A 21,211-nucleotide genomic window follows, 5' to 3' on the forward strand; every position below is an offset into this window, starting at 1 on the left:
CAGGGAGTCTCACTCTGTTGCCCAGATGGGAGTGCAGTGGCCACTCCCCGCCACCGCAGCCTCAACCTGCTGAGCTCCAGCAATCCTTCCGCCTCAGCCTTCCAAGTAGCTGGAATTACAGACATGTGTTACCATGCCTGGCTGAATTTTTTATTTATTGTAGAGATGAGGTCTCACTGCCCAGGCGGGTTTCCAACCCGCGGGCTTAGGCAATCCACTCACCTCAGTCTCCCAAAGGCGCAGGATTACAGGCTGAGCCACCGAGCCCGGCTGCAACATGTTTCTTTATGCTGCTAGAAAAATTATTTCTTCAAGTTCTCTACCAGACTGGGTGCAGTAGCTCATGCCTGTAATCTCAGTACTTTGAGAGGCCAAACTGGGAGGATCGCTTCAGTCTAGGAGTTCGAGACCAGCTAGGCAACATAGCGAGACCTTGTCTACAGAAAACCAAAAACAGCCAGGTGTGCTGGCATGCACCTGTAGTGCAGCTGCTTGGGAGGCTGAGGTGGAAGGATCACCTGAACGAGGAGACTGAGGCTGCGGTGAGCCGTGATCCTGCTACCATGCTCCAGCCTGGGTGACAGAGTGAGACCCTGACTCAAAAAAAAAAAAAAAAAGAGTTCTCTGCCAAATGCTGAATGATGGAATTCTTAAAATGGTGTGTTTAGAATATGGAAAGTTTTCCTCTTATAATATGGTTTTTTAGATTCCAGATGATTTTTGTCTCTCATAATGAAGGCATTACAACCTGAATTATAGGAGCCTTCCTTTTAATCAGTTCGAACTAGGTTAATTGTAGTGACTCTTGGTAGCAGGCCTTAATAGCACAGAAAGTTTGGTTGTAAAATGTGTTTTGATCTTGTTGTAAATCTTTAATGTGCAGATAGGTGCTTCCTGCCCTTAAGGTGGCTTGCTGGCTAACCTGTAGCGTTTTCCTGCTTACATCATAAGATATGCTTTGATATCTGAATTGAGTTTTGTTCCTTTAGCTGATGAGTGAGAAATTCCTACAAAGTATTTTCTCTGGTATGTGACCATCCCTCATTAAGGAATAACATGTGTAAGCTATTTCTAACCATCTCCCTGGTTTTAGAATTTAATCTTTAAGGAAATGTTCTTCAGGTAATTTTACTTTTTTTTTTTTGAGTCGGAGTCTCCCTCTGTCGCCCAGACTGGAGTGCAGTGGCCGCTCCTGGCCACCGCAGCCTCGACCTCCTGGGCTCTGGTGATCCTTCCGCCTCAGCCTTCCAAGTAGCTGGAACTACAGGCGCACGCTACTACACCCGGCTAATTTTTTGATTTATTCTAGATATGAGGTCTCACCAAGTTGCCCAGGTGGGTCTCGAACCCGTGGGCTCAGGCAATCCACTCACCTCAGCCTCCCAAGGCGCGGGATTCCAGGCTGAGCCACCGAGCCCGGCTGGTAATTTTACTTTTAAATGTAAGATATGGGTCTGGAATAAGGGAGCTTAGATATCTTATGGAATTACTGGGGAAGGCAATACCTGAGAGAAGTGGATGAACATTTACAAATTTAGTTTTTATTTTATTTTATTTTTTGAATTGGAGTCTCACTCTGTTGCCCAGGCTTACGTACAGTTGTATTTTTCTTTTGAGATAGGGTCTCACTCTGTCACCCAGGCTGGAGTGCAGTGGTGTGATCACTGCAGCCTCAACCTTCTGGGCTCAGGTGATCCTCTCTCCTCAGCCTGGAGTAGCTGGGACTATAGGTGCATACCACCATTCCTAGCTAATCTTTGATTTTTTTTGTAGAGGCGGGCATCTCACTATGTTGCCCAGGCTGGTCTTGAACTCCTGGGCTCAAGCAGTCCTCCTACCTCAGACTCCTAAAGTGTAGAGTTAACAGGTGTGAGCCTTGGCACCTAGCCAGATTTAGTATTCAAATACAATTTATAGAAATGAAAATCTAAATTCTCAGTGCTGCTATTGGAGAGGACTTGATGGTATCTCATCCAGTCTTCTCTTTTTATCAAGAAGGATAAGGTGTCTTATTCAGAGTCATCATATCTGTCCCTTCTAGAAGCTCTTTCGTCCTAGCCTCTTAAAGTCCCAGGCCATGCAGGAGACAGTACAGGACTTCAGTGCTTCTCCACTGTCATGTTCTCATGATCAGTGGTGGTCTCTACAGTCTGGTTACTTTACTTTTAGATCTTATGATAATTCTTTGCCTCCTTGAATGATATAAAGATGGAAAGAACTGGAGGATCTCTTTCAGGCGAGTCTAGTGGCCCCATCTGGGGAAGTAGAAGAGTGTAGTGGTCTGGAGCAAAGCATTAGAAACCAGAGCACCTGGCTTTAAATCATGGCCCTGTCACTTATGGGCTGTGTGACCTCAGGCAGGCGCCTTTTCGAAGCCTCAACTTCCTCAGCTTAAAATATAATGTGGCAAGTTGTACGTTAGGCGAACCATTTCCCAAGTGCTTGGCAGGTAGTGACTGTTATGGCTTATTTATCTCCCTCATTCTAGAAACCACTACACCAATGACTTAGACTTTTTTTTTTTTTATTGCTTTGGAACCATTTCTTCTACGAAAGCTTGTGTAGAACAATATCACAATGGTTAAGTGGGTGTGATTCTGGTTGAAAGGAGGGTGGACAGCCCATTCCTCAGTCCCTACTGTCCCCAACCAACCCCAATGAAGTTTTTTTTTCCTTAAACAGAGAAGGTAGAGTCCAGAGAGGTAAAGTAACTTGACCAAGTTCATACAGACAATTAGCATGAAAGCCAGGACAAGAGCCAGAGAATGCCAAACAGAGCACATTTTGTTTCTCTGAAAGCAAGCACTGTGTACATTCCAAGACATTTTTTCTATTAGGGAGTAGTTATGCCTAAGAAATATGACAGAGAGCAGGGAGACGCTTCCCAAGAAGTGATAACAGAACCAACAATTAAATAATTGATAAAACAATTATGGTACATTCATATGGTGGGCTTTTATGCAGCATTAAGAAAACTTTTCAAACAATTTTTTTAGGAATCTGAAAGATGTTAACTATAAGACTAAGCCATCTTAGTTCTTAAAAAAACTCAAGATACAAACTGTAAGAACAGAATAATTTCAATTGTATTGACAATATTTAATTATGCATATAAGAAGCAAATTTACTAAAATATTAACGGGTTATTCTGAGTGGAGGAGTTAGGAGAGATTTTTAATTATTTTCCGGCTGGACGCAGTGGCTCAAGTCTGCAATCCCAGCACTTTGGGAGGCCGAGGCGAAAGGGTTGCCTGAGCCCACGGATTCAGTACCAACCTGGGCAACATGGTGAGAACTTGTCTCTACAATAAGTCAAAAAAATTAGCTGGGCATGGTTGTACGTGCCTGTAGTTCTGGCTACTTGGAAGGCTGAGGCTGAAGAATCAGTGATCAGCAGGTCGAGGCTGCGGTGGCTGAGAGCATGTCACTGCACTCCAGCCTGGGTGACAGAGTGAAACTCCAACTCAAAAAGAAAAAAAAGAAAAAAAAAACAGCTAAAAAATATATATATTCCAAATTTTCTACAGTGAACATACTTATATAAGCAGAGAAAAATGTTATAAGGGAATAGTGAGAGGCAAGTTCTAACACCCAAAGAGGTCAATAATAGATGAGTTTTGAAAAGAATCTAGCCTTTTGAGATAATGTAAAAAAAAAAGTTATAATAAAAAGATGTAATTGATGTGGGGGAAATAAATTACATATTTAAAGTGTGGGGATGCATTCACTATTTAAATTTGTTCTAAGGTTCTTCAGGCCCTCAGGTCTCTTCTGATTCCAGGCCCAGGTCCTAGGCATGCATATTAAGTGCTCAGTAAATTTGCTAACCCCTCATTGCTGGAGTTTCTTAGCTATATAATCATATGCAAGCAAAACACCCATTGAAAATAGTCGATAGTGGACTTAGGGCTGTTGAAAGCTTCTGCTATGGACCAGGAAGATGTTGACTTTTCACAGCTTGTAATCAATTGGTTTGTGTGTTCATTTTTCAAAACTAGGTCAATAACTTCATCTTGCTGCTTTTTTCTCACAGCCCTGCCAAGCCCAAACATGTGGAACTAAATCTTAAAACCCCTAAGAATCTTGACAGTTTGGGGAATGAGCATAATCCCTTTAGCCAGCCAGTTCATAAAGGAAACACTGCCACCAAAATCTCCTTATTTGAAAACAAGCGGGCAAACAGTAGCCCGAGACACACTGACGTTCGAGGCACGAGGAACACTCCCGCCTCTGGTAAAACATTTGTCGGGAGGGCGAAGCTGAATTTGGCCAAAAAAGCCAAGGAAATGGAGCAGCCTGAAAAGAAAGGTATGCCAAGTAGTCCCCAGAATGGTGTGTTGGTGAGGGAAACCTCTGCAGAAACTAAAGTCCTTGAAGAAGAGATCCTGCCAGCGACCAGAGGAGTGAAGGGAGAAGCTAATGAGAACCAGGCTCTGGGTTCTCAGCCCAGCCAAGGTGATGAGGCAGATGTGCAGACAGATGCTGGCTGCCCTGCAGAGCCGGTGGCCACTGCTCTGGTTCCTGTCACAGACCGTAAGCCCTTAGGAGAGAACGACTCAAAGGCTGTTGACAGCAACAGACTCATACTTGAAAATATGACTGATGGAGCAGAAGATATGCCCGCCATTGCTGATGCCAAAGATTTATCTCTGCCAGCCATCCCCAAGCCACAGGATGAACGTTCTGACTCACCACCTCATGCTGGGCCACCTCGTGGGCCTTCTCTTTCACTGTGTGCACCTGTTCCTGTGGATATTCTCAAAGATTCATGCATTCAGTCTCCCGCAAGCAATCTTCCATGCACTGGTCTGAAAGTGTCAGAAAACCATAAAGGTTGTACATTGCCTGTGTCTCATCAGGTTAATGAGAAAGCACTACCCTCCAAGCTTGAAGGAAGAGGAGAAACAGACCCTCCTGTGTCCCCAGAAGCTGTGGGAGGTGAGTGTCCCTCCAAAGTCCTTGTCCAGGTCAGGTCCTTCGTGCTCCCTGTGGACAGCACCCAGGATGTCAGCTCCCAGATCATCTCAGATAGCTCTGAGGTTAGAGAAGGACAGTTGCCAAGTTGTCACAATAATGAACTTGAAGTGGTTTCCGTTGCAAGTTGTGCTTCCCTGCAAGAGGACGTACTAAGCAGTAAGGGCACATTGCCCAAACACGCCCATTGTTCAGAGGAACACGTGGCAAAATCTGGCCCACAAGTTGTGCTGCCAGAATCCGAGGAAACTCTGCCTCGAGGTCAGGACAGCAGAACACCCCCGACAGCTGAATCCCGTCCCCCCAACTCTCCCAGCAGCAGAAATCATTTAGAAACTCCTCGAAGGCCAGATCAGAATGGAGCACGTGGCCAGGCTACCCCTCCCAGTCTTCTGAACATTTCTGCCGGTAGTGATGATAGTGCATTTGATTCTTCTTCTGATATGGAAAAATTCACAGAAATTATTAAAAAGATGGATAGCGCCGTGTGTGTGCCCCAGAAGAAAAAGAAGGCCAGGATGCCCAACTCCCCTGCCCCTCACTTCGCCATGCCTCCTATCCACGAGGACAATTTGGAAAAGGTATTTGATCCCAACGTATTTACCTTTGGTTTGGGGAAGAAGAGGGAAAGCCAGCCGGAGATGTCACCAGCTTTACATCTGATGCAGAACCTTGACACAAAATCCAGGCTGAGGCCCAAGCGTGCGTCCACAGAGCAGAGCGTGCTCTTCAAGTCCCTGCACACCAACACTAATGGGACAAATGAACCTGCAGCGACTCCAGACATAAGTGACAAAGAGAACAAGGATGTCGCAAATGGAGGCGTTAAGAGATCCAGGTTAGAAAAAAGCGCGCTTTTCTCGAGCTTGTTATCTTCTTTACCACAAGACAAAATCTTCTCACCCTCTGTGACATCAGTCAACACCATGACTACGGCTTTCAGCACTTCTCAGAACAGTTCCCTCTCTCGGTCTGCGGAGTCGCAGCCCATGACTGAGGGTGCCCCGCCCTGTGGTTTGAACAAAGAACAGCCAAATCTTCCACCCAGCGGCTCCTTAAAGGTCTTCAATTTCGACTCATCAAGTACAACTCATTCGGGTCTGAAAAGTCCAAGCCACATGGAAAAACACCTGCAAAGAGAGAAAACCAAAGAAGATCTGAATTCACGAAGCAGCTTACACTTGCCAGAAGCTAAATTTTCTGACCTTGCAAAACTGAAGAGCAGTGATGATATGGAGAGGGCTAATCACATTGAAAGTGTCCTTAAATCACACTTGCCAAACTCTGGAAACAGTGATACCGACTTTGTGGGTCTTTTCAAATCAAGCCTGTATGACCCCAGCATTGCTTTTTCTGGAATGTCATTGTCAGACACAACGGTAAGTAGCGATCTGTTATTATTTGGGGTATTTGTAAAGGGAGGGGGGAGAGAAAGGATGAGCAGTTCACATTATTTTAGAAACGGCTGTGCTTATGTATGATCGTTTTCTACGCATCCATCTCCTGTGGAAAGATCTGCTATGTTCAAAGGAATGTTAGGGCCCAAGGAAAAAGGTACTAAGATTCTTCTCGCAAGGCATTTTTGTTGTCTAGCAGGGACAGGTATGGATAAACTTTGAGAGTTTGGAGACAGACAAGATGCTTTTTCCTTCCTATTCCATGTAAGATGCTCACTACTATACTTAGAATTTTGGAGATTTATGAAGCAGCTTCCTTTGTTGGGGAAGGCCCCAGCCAAGGAGACTTTCCCTTTTCCTTGTCTCATAATAGGAGATTCATTTCTTTCCATAAGTAGCAATATGTGTTCATGCTATGCAATTGAGAAAGTATTTTCTCTTTGTTGGGAATTAGCTTTTGTCAGGTAGCATAGTTTTTTTTCTACAAAGTTGTGGAGAATAAATAATTTTGGTTTACTTTGGATCTTTCCTTTGCTATTCTAGAAAGGACAGCATCATACGATTTTGAGGAACAGTTTTGATTTCTGCATCTTTTATGTGACTGCCAGAAGTTGTTTTTGTTACTCAGTATTTTAATGTGAGTTTATGCATTTTTGGTACCAAGCTTGTGACTCGGAGTAAGGAAGGACAATGAGAGAGGGAGGTAGAGTATAAGGGTTGCACTCAGCTCTACCAGCCCAGGAGCCTGAGTTTCCAGGGGTTCACCTTATGAACCAGGCCATCTGATAGTGCAGACCATGGTCCAACACAATTTATCCAGGCAGAAAATACCTTGCACCCTTCCTCATCTGTGCAAAGCGCTGCAGCCTGTTTCAGTGTATTGTAACATTCTGTCCTAACATAGACTGTGATGTTGGAAGTTCTTTCAAAATGTGTTTCCAGCACAGACCAGATCCCCTTTTTCATGTGATTTCATAAGCAGTGGGTTTCAGACGTATTGGTCTTAGGGCCCTTTCACGTTTCAACATTATTGAGAACCAAGAACTTTTGTTATACGGAATTTGTTATCAGAATTCATTATGTTGGAAATGAATACTGAGAAAATTGTAAAACTTCAGAACATCCAAGTGCACCTTGCATCAGCTGTGAGAGCATCGATGTCATCACAATGATGTCATCACGTGTCAAGGAGCCTTGTATTCCCCTAGTCACTTGTGAGAGAAAGAGATGGAAAAGGCAGATAACCTGTTCTTATTATGGAGATGGTTTTGAGCTGGTTGACTCTTTTTTTTTGAGCCCTGACCACACTTTGAGAACCACTGCTGTAAACAACTTTGAATCAGCCTACAGTATTCAGAAATCATAAGATTCTTAACTATTTCTTTCAAGCACAAAATTTCCACTTGTCCACTTCCCATTCATGATGGCTTTGCCCTTTTTAGTTATCCTTAGATCACCACCTTTATTTGACTACAGTCTGACGGGTCTGATAACAGAATATACAGCATTTCCCTGTGAAAAGCAAATCAAATGGAGAGAAAATGAGAAACAAAATGCTGTATACTTTTTAAGACCTTTTTAATGATTTTAAAAAACCAATTTTTGTCTTTCTTTAGGTCCTGGGGTTTGTTTACTGTGTAACTATCCTGTCTTTAATGTTTTACCTGAATTTTGTTCTAAATTTTAGGTTTTTTCTTCAGTTTACCTGCTTCTAGTGGGTATATATAAATAAATAGGTATATGCCCTCTTGGTTTCTAATAATGCTTGGGGGGAGGCTGATGGTCTTTTGAGGTTATTACATTCTGTTATGATGCAAGAGTGGTCAGATCAAAGGCAGTTCTTAAAATAGGCATTCTGGGCAGCATTGAAAGTAGTTCATGTTTTGTAATATTTTTACATGTGTAATTACAATTTTTATTGCACGCATTTCTGGTTTTACTGGTCTAGTCAGCTGGTCTTGAAAATGATTAGTTTTGGAGCCATATAAAAATGTGTTTTGTCCATCAAAAAAGGGGGATTACATACACCTTTTGCAATGTACATTGTGAAATATATCATAAACACTTTTATTTAGACAAATAGTTGTTATATGACAGTAGATGTTCCTATGAAAGAAACAGTATTTATAGATTCAGATAGGATGTAGGTAGGAACACAAAATTGATTTAGCTCTTTCTAGGAAAGTGATTAATACATCCTGATTTCTCTTTATTTACTTAAGATTATCCTGACATTATTTGAGTGATAATCTCTTAGCTGAGTTCTTATTCTGTGAGCTGACATAGATCACAGGCTGACTTGTGGTCCTTAAATTTTCTAGCATCAATGGAAGTTTCCTAGACATTTAAATGAGGAAAAATTGAAATGACAAATTCTGTTAGAGGGAAAAACATCTCTTAATTCAGAAGCAGAAACTCAAAGAGAGTTTTAATACAACTTTAGCATAGATTAGGGTGAACATGTTTCAAAATTGAAAAATTGTGAGGCAAGTATGATTTACTTAAAGGGTCATGGGTGGAGAAAAGAGGACTGTTATGTAAAATTGTTATTATTGATTGTGTTTTATTCGTCTGATTATAGATATTTAGAGGAAGTGTCCAGAATAAACTCAACCCCCGACCCGGAAAGGTAAGAGCACTCTTTTTCTAGTCTGGATTTTATTGTAGTCTGATAGAACATAGCAAAGCATGCTACTCCTGTGATCTTCTTGTAGGTGGTGATATACAGTGAACCCAATGCTTCCGAGAAGTGCATTGAAGTTTTCAGAGACATTCAGGATTGCAGTTCTTGGAGCCTCTCTCCGGTGATCCTCATAAAGGTTGTCAGGGGCTGGTAAGATGGCACTTCCAGTTCCTGACTTAGAGTGTTTGTGTTTCACATACTTAATTACCTTTTGAGTCCTCACTACTTATTTAAAATTATGCCTTTAACAATGTAAGGCACAGAAAACACTACATAGTAAGATAAGGAATTCATATCTAAAAAATGTGGTTTTTAATCAATGTTTCTAATGATAGGAGTGATGCATTGTGTGTTTATGGGAGAAAAATCAGAAAAGTGCAGTAGAACAAGCTTTTTTTCCATATCTCCCCATAGAACCTTGCTTTGGCCTAATCACACATCAGGGTCCATCATATACTTTTGGTTGATAAGTTTTAAATGAGGTTGATAAGAGTTGGCACTAGTCACGTTCATAGGCCAGATGTCACTTGTAAAGAATCTCTAATGAAAGACATTTTTGCTAACTTTTTAAGGATGGTTCAATGAAGGACTAACCTAATATTTAATTTACTTTCCAATTTTTCCACAAAAGATAGTTTTGATTAAGTAAATCTGGTGAAAATATAAATATTTTAAGTTTCTAAAATTGTTTTACCAGCTTAATTGCCTCTTGGAAATACACAGGAAGTTGAATAAAGAAAGGCAACTTAATGAGCACACCTGTAGTCCCAGCTACTCAGGAGGCTGAGGCAGGAGGATCACCTGAGCCCAGGAGTTTGAAACATGAGAGTGCCACTGCATTCCAGCCTGGGCGACAGAGTGAGACCCTGACTCAAAAAAAAAAAAAAAAAAAGCAACTTAAGAGGAAAAAACAGTAACTGAACTGGCACAATACTTACCTTTTGGTTCCTATTTATAAACTTGTGTGAAATAAAGAGGGCAGAGCTTTAGACATTAATTCAAAAATTCGGAACCTTTCCTTTTAGTCTTCATTTGATTAAATATGCAGCATTTTTCCTGTTAAATTTTTAGATATTTTTGTATATTTTCATTAGAAAAACAGGATTTGCTTTTAAGACTGAAAATTGTACTAGAAACAAATTTTATTTAGCAATTTTGTTTTTAATAGAACCATGCTTTTCCCTTTTGCAACTTTTGTAGGCTGGTTTTTCTTAAAAGCGTAAGCACTTACACTGTCGTGTGTGTGTGTGTGTGTGTGTGTGTTTAATATTTTTTGAGTTGAAGTCTCACTCTGTCGCCCAGGCTGGAGTGCAATGGCACATTCATGTCCAACACAGCCTCAATCTGCTGGCTTAGGTGATCCTTCTGCCTCTACTCTCCGAGTAACTGGAACCACAGGTGTAAGCCACGACGCTTGACTAATTTTTTTTAAAAAATTTATGGTAGAGATGAGGTCTCACCAAGTTGCCCAGGGTAGTCTCAAATCCCTGGGCTCAGGCAATCTTCTTACCTCCACCTCCCAAAGTGCTGGGATGACAGGCATGAGCCACTAAGCCTGGCCGCTATCATGTATTGACATGAGATGGTTTTTTTTAGTGTTGGTTGCTTTAGGGAAGAATGTTTTTAAAATGTTTTCCATTAACATGCCTGTAGTCCTTTGTATCGACATATCCATTGATATGACTATAATTTGTTAAAATCCACGAGAAACGTTCTCTGTACTTAGAAGGAGAAAAAAAACAAGACAGTAAATATGGCTTCATTTGACACATGTTCATTTATTTATAAGTCTCCACTAACTGGCAATTCCTTAGAACATTAGTAGCTCTAACTTTCATATTGCTAACCCTAAAGTCCTCTAAGATCCTGATTTACAGTTCATGAATTGTCAGAGGCTTAATTATACCTTGTAACATTTTAGTGTTTAGGGAGAGTTTATGCTATTTTCATCATTAAAGAATTGGTCACTAATTTATATATAATGACAATTTGCCAGAATATTTGAGTAATCAAAACCTCTGTCACCAAGACTGGCTAATGGTTTTGCTGTGTTTTATTCTTAGTTGGATTTTGTATGAAAAACCTAATTTTGAAGGGCACTCCATCCCCTTAGAAGAAGGAGAATTGGAAGTTTCTGGACTCTGGGGTATAGAAGACGGCTTAGAAAGACAGGAGGAAGCAGAGCCTGAAAAGCCTGTGGTGATTGGTTCAATCAGAAACGTGGTCCAGGTAAGTTATAGTAAATCTGGATTTCATTTATTCATTCAGCAAATATTATCCTTATTTTAAGGGAAATGTTCATCTTATGAAATAAATGGTTGGGAAAACTATTGGTGCTTCATGGATATATTTTCTATAACTTAAGTATTTGTACACTTTATTTATTTATTTTTTTTTGAGTTGGAGTCTCACTCTGTCGTCCAGACTGGAGTGCAGTGGCCGCTCCCGGCCACCGCAGCCTCGGCCTGCTGGGCTCCAGCGATCCTTCCGCCTCAGCCTTCCGAGTAGCCGGAATTACAGGCATGCGCCACCACTATTTGTACACTTTAAATAGAAAAGCAATACTGCAATTGGTTAGATACTTTTTCACAGTAAATCTTTTAGGTAAATCATTCACCCTTGGCCTTTTGTTCCCATCTTTCAAGATTTATTAGTATAATAAATCTTGGGGTTTAGAACCTTGCTTTGATGAGTTCTGTATGAACAGATTTTTCTTTTATTTAGTTTTTTGGGTTGCTGCATGAGTTCTGATTACCTTGAGTGGTTTGTGGGCATTCTATTTTTAAAAAATAGAGAATCCAAAAATAAGTTAATTCAACTCTGGGGTTTCATGTGGGTGTAAAAAAATATTACTTAATGTATCTGAGGCTACCTTTTTTTTTTTTTTGAGTTGGAGTCTCACTCTGTCACCCAGCCTGGAGTGCAGTGGCATGCTCCCGGCCACCTCAGCCTCAACCTGCTGGGCTCCGGCAATCCTTCCGCATCAGCCTTCCAAGGAGCCGGAACTACAGGCACTCACTACCACGCCTGGCTAGGTTTTGATTTATTGTAGAGACAGGTCTCACCAAGTTGCCTGGGCGGGTCTCGAACCCGCGGGCTCAGGCAATCCAGTCGCCTCGGCCTCCCAAAGTGCTGGGATTACAGGCTGAGCCACCGAGCCGGGCCACTGAGGCTACTTTATGGGTTGGGTGTAAAATTTCTTTGCTTCTTGTTTGTTGATGAGGAAGGTGTTATCAGAGTCTTTCTTTGTGGCTCTTCATATTTGATGATTCTTTACCTTTTAAAAAGGTCTTTCAAGTAGAAAATTAGAATCCCAAGTTTTAACAAAGATGAATGTCAAGGGCAATAGAGAGAAAAGGGAGTTTCTAAAATGAGAATGAGTAACAGTGAGTCACAGCTTTTGGCAGAGGAAAGTGTCACCTATTTCCTGGGTCAACGTTTCTGAGTGACTTATGTGATAATTGGTATTCTAAATGATTTATCTTTTAATCATTTTAAGAACATAATATGATAAGCCTAGGACATGAGGAGCCCTATTTCAAAATGATCTTGTTGGTGGAATATTTTGCCTATAGTTTTTATTTGTTACTCAAATAATATCAAAGCAGTGTTTAAGCATGTCATCTGCATGCCACCATCATGAAGCATCTTCTCCTCTTGGTTTTTGAATTTCCTACCCTTTGTTGATCATATTCTTAAAAAATTTTTTTTTTTAATTTTAAAGATGTAGGGTACAATTCAGGGTTAGATATACAAATGTTCATTATGCAGGTACTCTTGTTGATGAGGTGTGCCCCTCCCCGGCAGATTCCCACAACTGTGTTGGCCATATTCTAATCTGCTTTTTTTGTAGTTGTAATCATAATACAGGTACAATGTTATTCTACTTTGTTCACTCAACACTGGTTCTCAGTCCTTCTTTTCTCTATCTTTTTCCTGAAGTTTACACTCCCATTGGTAACATCGCTCCAGGATTTACAACTGGGGAAGGTATCAGCATCTGGTGGGGTGAGGACTTGGGTGCCTGTGGGAAGGTGGGGTAAGGGCGTTGAGATCTGTTTCTCCGGATAATAGCAGATGGAGCATAGCAAATACTTTGCATGTTACTATGGGGTTTGGCTGAGCACCATAGCCCACTGAAATGCTGTGTTATTTATCACTTAGTACATAAATGAGGTACCATCACTTATTTATTATTTATTCTTTCAGTGGATCTTAAGGTCACTTCTTTTTTTTTCTATTTTAAATAATGCTGCATAAACATTTTTGTGCATGTAATAGTTTGTAATTTTTAGATTTGTGATCTTGGGTTGAGTTTTTCTGAATGGTGTCATGTAAAAGGGTATGGTTTATGGCTCCTGGTATGTCATGAATTAGATTTTCTTTGCAGACTGCATGCATGGTTTCTTGAAAAATGAAATGTAAGTTATAGCATATATTTAAGAGAGTCACCTTTTTAGTTCACTGGAGTTGCTCCTTTGGTAATGTTTGAAAGAACCTCCTGTGAATGAACCCAAGTGTTCATATTTCTTCTGTACCTCATTTCACCTAGCTCGGCCACATTGAACAGGTGCGATATATATTTGGTGAACACTTGGACGATCAGCCAAGAGAGGCCTTTTGAAGAGTGTTTGATGGGCCATGGACACACAGGACATGGAACAGAGAGTAGAGTGCAGCGACCTGTAACACCATGGATGTGTGCTTTTGCCTTCACAACTTAGACTAAACCACCATCATGGTGGCTTACTCATGGTCAAGGAGAGTCACCACAGAGGGCTTGTGGGCACAGATAGTAGTTGAGGGAGACTCCACATGCAGCCATTCTACAGACAAGCATCTCTGAATGGGGATAATTATCTCAGAGCAAAGGAACCAAAACTCCTGTGAGCAAGGAGGGCCAAGTGGGGATGAGAAAAAGAAATATGCTCCAGAATGCTACTAAGATACATATCTGATGATCTTTGCTAGACTGTCACACTGAAATACACAACTAAAGCAGTGTCTGCCCTGAGGGGGGCATATTATTAATCCATGGATAAGACAGGAAAAGGGATAAAATGGCAGGTGCTCTGGGAAATGTATTTGATTTTTATTTAATTATTTGAGTCAGAGTCTCACTTTGTTGCCTGGGATGGAGTGCAGTGGCACGATCATAGCCACTGCAGCCTCAATCTGCTGGGCTCAGGCAGGTTGCACCACCACGTGTATTTGATTATTTAAAGCTTATTTTACTTAGCTACAAGAAAAGAAACAATGAACTTACAGTACACGGTGTAATTCTGATTATATATGTATATGAATGTTTTTTCAGGATTACAGGATAAGTCAAATTGACCTATTTACTGAACCAGAAGGGTTGGGACTCCTGAGTTCCTACTTTGATGATACTGAAGAAATGCAGGGATTTGGGGTGATGCACAAGACATCTTCTATTAAAGTACATTGGGGCACGTAAGTATTTTATTTCTAATACATTTTTAATGAAGCTTTTTCTTGGTGAGGGTGGTACTGAAGAGAGAATATTCTGCCTCTGATTGGTTGTCCTGCTGAGTCATTATTGCCTATAAAGTATATTTTTACAAAGCACCTAAAATTCTGGGGTTTTTGCACCTATGTTACTATGACTCACCCACTCACTGCTCTTCAAAACAATAATGATTTATTAGAGGAAGTATGGGGGGAAATTGCATTTTTTTTTTTTTGAGTCAGGGTCTTGTTCTGTCACCCAGGCTGGAGTGCAATGACATAATCATGGCTCACCATAGCCTCAAACTTTCAGGCTGAAGTGATCCTTCTGCGTCAGCCTCTGAGTAACTGGGACTAAAGGCATATGCCACCATGCTCTGCTATTTATTTATTTATTTTTGTAGAGATGAGGTCTCCCTTTGTTGTCTAGGTTGGTCTGGAATTCCTGGACTCAGGCAATCCTCCTGCCTCAGCTTCCCAAAGTGCTGGGATGACAGATGTGAGCCACCATGCCTGACCTTAAATTGCATTTTTAATGTTTGGCTTTCCTTGTCACAGAGGAACTGGATTCATTTAAAACGGAGTCACAGATTATACTCTCATAGTAATTCAAAGGAGGTAATTCCAAGCATATGCCCTGATATTTCTGGTGGGATGGAAGCCAACTCACATGGTACTACTTCCTTCAATATTTTCCCACAGTGTTGTTCAAAGCTCCTAGCATATTGGTTTCACAAATCATAGGAAACAGCAAGAATATTTTGAAGGAAGTGGAAATGTCTCAGAGGAGAAATTGAGTTAGGAAATGCAGACTGCAGTACTAAAAGTTGTGCTCACTATGGTGGTGTGCACAATCCCACTGAAAGATGTCTGCTGAGATGCGGGAAAAACACTAAGGCATGTTTATATTTAAAATCTCAACCACTTAAGATTGAATTTTTGTATGTGTTTTCTAACATACATAATATATTAGTTCAGTGGTAATGCATATAATTTATAAACATTCATATATTCAGAAAATGCTCACATGTTGTTACCCACGATCTACACAGCCAAAAGTGTTGGGTAAATGGGTGGGGTATGGGGGTAATGCCATTTTTGGGTCTATATCACTGTAAAGTGACATGGAATGTCCCTGCAGTGAATGATAAGGTACTCCTTAATCATGTTTTTTGCATTCTTTTGATTACTAAAAGTCTTGGTTTGCTGCTGTTCTTATCTTAGAAAAATGATTTGGTTGTGCGGAATGTAGGAATTAGGTAAATTAGAGATCATGGCGTCTGATTTTTATTCCTTGGAAATCAACTAAAAACTTTTAGGCAACTTAACGGGAAGTGTGTCTATTGAAACTTGGGCTTAGGGTAGCAACCGTCCTTGAAAAAGTTGGAAGGCAGTCATATAAAAGATAAATTAGACTTGCGCACTGTTATTTCATTGGATGTCCCAGAAAAAACAGACAGTAGAAATTAGAGAGGTTGATTTTGACGGGCCAAGGGAGGAACTTTCTCATGGTTAGAGCAGTTTGAATGGAAGTGGGCTGTCTTGTCATGTGGAGAGTTTCCCATCACGGAGAGTATTTGAGTAGAGAATGGACAACAATTTATCTAGGATTTTGGGTAAGGGAAGTAAAGTGTGAGTTAGATACCTCCCATTGACTGTTTATTTACCTTTAACTCTTTGAAATATAACATACTAGAAAGAAGCTTGCAGAAGGTAAACATACAGTTAAACAAATAATAAAGTGAGCATACAAGTAGGCACTGCTCAAGCCAAGAACTGGAATATTACTGGCCCCCTAGAAGCCCCAGTGGGCTCTTCCCTGTGCCAACTCTCTCCCTTAGAAAACAACCCTCCTCTCCCCAGACAAGTGAGGTGATAGCAAGGAAAGACTGTAGTGATGGTACGTCAATATAAAAGGTATATTGGGTCGGGCATGGTGGCTCACACCTGTAATCCTAGCATTTTGGGAGGCTGATGTGGGAAGACCAGGGGTTCAAGACCAGTCTAGGCAACATAGCGAGACCCTTTTTCTCTATTTTTTTTTTAAAGGTGTATTTATTAGGGCAGAATTTATGGTGAAAGAACAATGCCAATTTAAATATCTCCTTTTGATGCATTATTTTCCAAGGACAGTGCACATTCTTCTTCTTCAAAACATGCTATTTTATTTTATTTCTTATTTATTCATTTATTTATTGAGTTGGAGTCTGTCACCCAGACTGGTGTGCAGTGGCGTGCTCACGGCCACTGCAGCCTCGACCTGCTAGACTCAGGTGATCTTTCTGCCTCAGTCTTCCAAGTAGCTGGAACTAAAGGCATATGCCCCCATACCCAGCTAATTTTTTTGATTTATTGTGAAAACTTGGTCTCGTCAAGTTCTGCAGTCTGGTCTTGAACCCCTGAGCTCAGGCAAGCTCTTGCTTCTGCCTCCTAAAGTAGTGGGATTACAGGTGTGAGCCACTGCGCCTGGCCAACATATTTTTTTATTAGCATATAATAATTGTACATATCTATGGGGGGCAGTGTGATATTTTGATATGTGGATGCACTGTATAATGATCAAATCAGGGTAATTAGCACATTCATCACCTCAAGCATTTATCATTTCTTTGTGGTGAGAATATTCAGAATCCTGTCTTCTAGCTATTGTGAAATATACAGTGTGCTAACCATAGTTACCCTTCTGTGCAGTAGAACACCAGGATTCATTCCTCCCATATGTCACCTTGTTGTACCTGCTGACAGACTTCCTTCTGTCCCCCACTTTCCCACTGCCCTCCCCAGCCTCTGGTCACTCTACTCCCTTCTTCTATGAGGTCAACCTTTTTAAGCTCCCACAGATGAGATCACGCAGCATTTATCTTTCTGAGTCTGGCTTGTTTCACTTAGCACAGTGTCCTCCGGGTTCAATCATGCTGTTGCAAATGACAGACTTTCATTCGTTTGGAGGGCTGAATAGTATTCCATTAGGTGTATGCATTCCATTTTCTTCATCCATCCATTGATGGATTCGGTTGATTCCTTCTCTTGTCTGTTATGGATAGTGCTATAGTCAACATGGGAGTGCAGACAGCTTTTCAACACACTGATTTCCTTTCCTTTGAATATATACATGGAAGTAAGATTTGGGGATTGTACGGTAGATCTACTTGTAAATTCTTAGGTGCCTCTGTACTGCTTTCCATGATAGCTGTACTGGTTGACCTTCCCACCAGCAGTGTGTAAGTGTCCCCTTTTCTCTACATCCTCACCAGTTACTTCTCTTTTCCCTTTTTGATAATCCCAGTCCTAATGGGTATGAGGTGCTATCCATTGTGGTTTTGATTTGCCTTTCCCTTATGATTAGTGATGCTGGCATCTTTTCACAGGCTGTTGGCCATTTGTGTGTCGTCTTCTGAGAAATGGAACTGCTACTTAAATGAGTACATTTTGAGTTGTATCTACTGGTACCCTGTTGTAGACCTTGAAAGGCTATTAAGTTTCTAAAGGTGATTGATTTAGAAGTAGAAATTAGGAAAAGCTTTTTTATGCCCCCTGCATACCTTCTCTAAATATGGCGAGGAATTGGGATTTTAACAAATAGCAGGGATGCCAAAAAAAAAAAAGTATACACATTTTAAGCGATGTTATGTATGCATTACTTTTAGTTCACCGTAATCAGAAGTATCTGGATACTGATGATAACCGTTTTGGTAACCTCTTGTAATTGCAGAAGTCAAACGTGACTTGTATTCACCTTTTGTTATCAATATATATTGAGAATTACAGTTTTAATGTATTTTTTCCTTTCTTAAACTGTGTATACATTTTTTTGGCACCTTCTGTATTAAACCCCCAGAATGTCTATGAGATGTTTATATTTCAGTAAATCTGTTAATTAACTCGGCATCAATTCTAGGACTGAGAATCCAGCAGTAAGGACATAAAATGATGTCCCTGCTTTCCTGGAGCCCCCAGTATAGTAGGAATAGGCCACATAAGTATGAAGAAGACCCCCCAAAACCTGAAATGTATTTATAAAAAGTTGTGTGTTTATTCTTACATATTTAAACTTCAGTCACCTTCAAAATACTCTCCATTTGATGCAATACACCTATCAAGGTGCTTTTTTCAATGCTCAAGACAGTTTTTGAACTAGTACATGCTGATGCCTTTTAGTGCTTCTGTTGTTTTTTGTTCCACCTCTTTCACATCGGCAAAACGTTTTCCTTTTTTATTGGGGAAACAAACAAAAGTTGCTTGGGACAAGGTTGGGTAAATAGAGGGGGCAGGACACGGGGATCATGCTGTTTTTTGGTCAAAAACTGCTGAACACTTAGTGCTATGTGGGCAGGTATGTTGTCACGGTGGAAGAACCAGACACCTGTTTGTCACAACGCAAGACATTGCTTGCGCAAATTGTGACGCAACCTTCTCAAAACTGCCAGATAAAAAGTTTGGCTGGAGAAACAAATTCCGATTGTATTACGTGGGGCCTGCCCTCCAAAAAGATAATTTTTTGTGGGGGGGGAACGCTTCTCGTGCATATGTAACATGTCAGGTGGAAAAAGCTCCAAGTAACATAAATGACAGAAAGAGACAAGGCAGGACCATTTTAGGTAGGGTGGTAAGTAACATTCTCTAGTGACATTGAAGCTGGGACTTGAAGGAAGTGAGAAAGTCTGCCCTGGAGCTAGTAAGAGAGGAGGGGCAGCAGGGGGATATCCCAGGAAGGAAGTATAACGTCTGCAAAAGCCCCGCTGGGCGTGCTTGGGCAAAGGCCTTGGCTGGCCCAGAGTGAGCCAGGAGGAGGGTGATAGGGGAGAGACCTCTTGTCCCATCCGGCCCCTTAGGCCTTGGGAAGAGCAGGTAGAGTGAAATAGAAGTGGCGTGGGAAATCATTAGAGAATTTTAATCTAACTTGTATTTAAGAAAAATCACTCTTCCCGTTGTGCAGAAAATATAAGATCAAGAAGCAGGGTAGAAGCAAAGAAACTAGCTGGGAGACAGTCACGGGCATACAGGCGGGAGGTGACAGTGGCTTACCCAGCGTGATAGTGGTGGCAGAACAGATGCATTTGAAGGTGCAGCTGAGAGCATTTGCTGACAGCTTGCATGACGGGGGAAGGGCTGAGAAACATCCAAGATCTGGGACCCCAACATTTCCTGAGATGGCGAAGACTTGGAGGAACAGTTGGGGAGGGACAGTGAAGTCCAGGGGTGGTTCTGGACAGGGGAAGTCTGAGATGCCAACCGCACATGCAGGTAAGCAGGCAGGAAGGTGTTGGATGTGTACTGCTGGAGCTCAGGGGAGAGGCTGAGGCATGAACGTAGGTGTCATCGGCATCCCGGAGGTATTTAATCTAGTCATGGGATGAGGTCCCAAAAGGGGGTGAATATAGTTAGGGAAGAGAAGCCGTGTGAGCCTTGGGCACCTTTATATTTAGAAATTGGGAGGAAAAGGGATCGAAGCAAAATAAAATGCCATCATCACTTGCTGCCTTTAATTTTCTTAATTTTCTTTGAGTCAGAGCCTTACTCTGTCACCCAAGCTGGAGTGGCATGATCATGGCTTACCACAGCCTTGACCTCCAGAACTCAGGGTATACCAGCCTCCTGAATAGCTGGGACTACAGGTGCTCACCACCAAGTCTGTTTTTTTTATTTTAAAATTTTTTGTAGATTTGAGGCCTTGCTGTGTTGCCTGGGCTGGTCTTGAATTCCTGGCCTCAAGGAATCCTACCACCTCAGCCTCCTAAAGTGCTGGGATTACAGGTTTGACTGACTCTTGCTGCTTTTAGTTTTTTCACATCAGAGGAATCTGTACACTTTTTTTTTTCTTTTAAAGTATTGGTTTCAACTTGAGAAAAATCGCTTTCCTTAGAAAAGAATGAAAAGGGCATCTGCCATAACATTTTAATCTCAGTGTTTGGAAGGTTCCATGACTCAGGCTTGGGCTGTGTTGAAGCCTTAAGATGGGCATGGTGATGGGCATCTTTTTTCTGGATCTTCATTTGTGTTTTTGTGAGAGAAATGGAAAGCTGTCTTGGATAACAGTTCAAAGTTTGGGCTCAGCAGACTTGTTGATGAGCTCAGGGACAGGTCATTAGTGCTTTTACAGATCTCCAAAGCCAGTCTTGATGGGTTGGGAAGGATTAACTAGTAATAAGTATGCATTTTGCTTCTGCTGGTGCACCAGTTCCCTGAGCTGGGGTAAGAGAAGTCATTGCTGTGGGGGAGCTTTTTTAGATTCCATTAGGAGATTTATTTCAGGGCCCATTAGGCTCTTCTACACAGACACTAAAGGAAGGGTGTTGCTTGTCTTGTCAAATTCTTATTTGAGGAAATGAGTAATTCAGATTCTGTTGACAGAATGTTTTTAAACCTTTGTTTAAGCAGCCAGGTAATGCCAGCACCCATCCTCCCAGAGGTAAAGGCATATGGGTGTTTGGGGGTTTTGGGGGTATATTTATAATAAATGAAAGTGAATAATTTTAGAAGTTCAAAGGGAGCATAAAGATGAACTGGCCCGATTTGCATCATTTAATCAAGGAAGACAGGCTTTGTTTACTTCTTCCAGAATGGGGCTGGTCATCTGCAAAACATGTACTGGAATTGCAGGTGTTCTGAAGTCAGAATGTATGTATTTTAATCATTTTTACTATGAAATATTTGATATATACAGAAGAATATATATGTGTGTGTCAGT

At 41.3% G+C, this 21,211-nt stretch overlaps 1 protein-coding gene across 1 annotated transcript in view; it reads left to right on the plus strand.

Annotated features, from left to right (window-relative positions):
• CRYBG1 (crystallin beta-gamma domain containing 1) overlaps positions 1–21,211 on the plus strand; it is a 58,208-nt gene that overhangs the window by 3,078 nt on the left and 33,919 nt on the right. Inside the window, 5 exon segments of the mRNA XM_021717084.1 lie at positions 4,034–6,353; positions 8,953–9,000; positions 9,086–9,204; positions 11,118–11,283; positions 14,369–14,508. Of these exon segments, the coding sequence (XP_021572759.1) occupies positions 4,034–6,353; positions 8,953–9,000; positions 9,086–9,204; positions 11,118–11,283; positions 14,369–14,508 (2,793 nt within the window).

The sequence above is a fragment of the Carlito syrichta genome, unplaced genomic scaffold (genome assembly GCF_000164805.1).
Source record: "Carlito syrichta isolate Samal-C Ts95f unplaced genomic scaffold, Tarsius_syrichta-2.0.1 Scaffold309276, whole genome shotgun sequence".
Classification (NCBI taxonomy): Eukaryota; Metazoa; Chordata; class Mammalia; order Primates; family Tarsiidae; genus Carlito; species Carlito syrichta.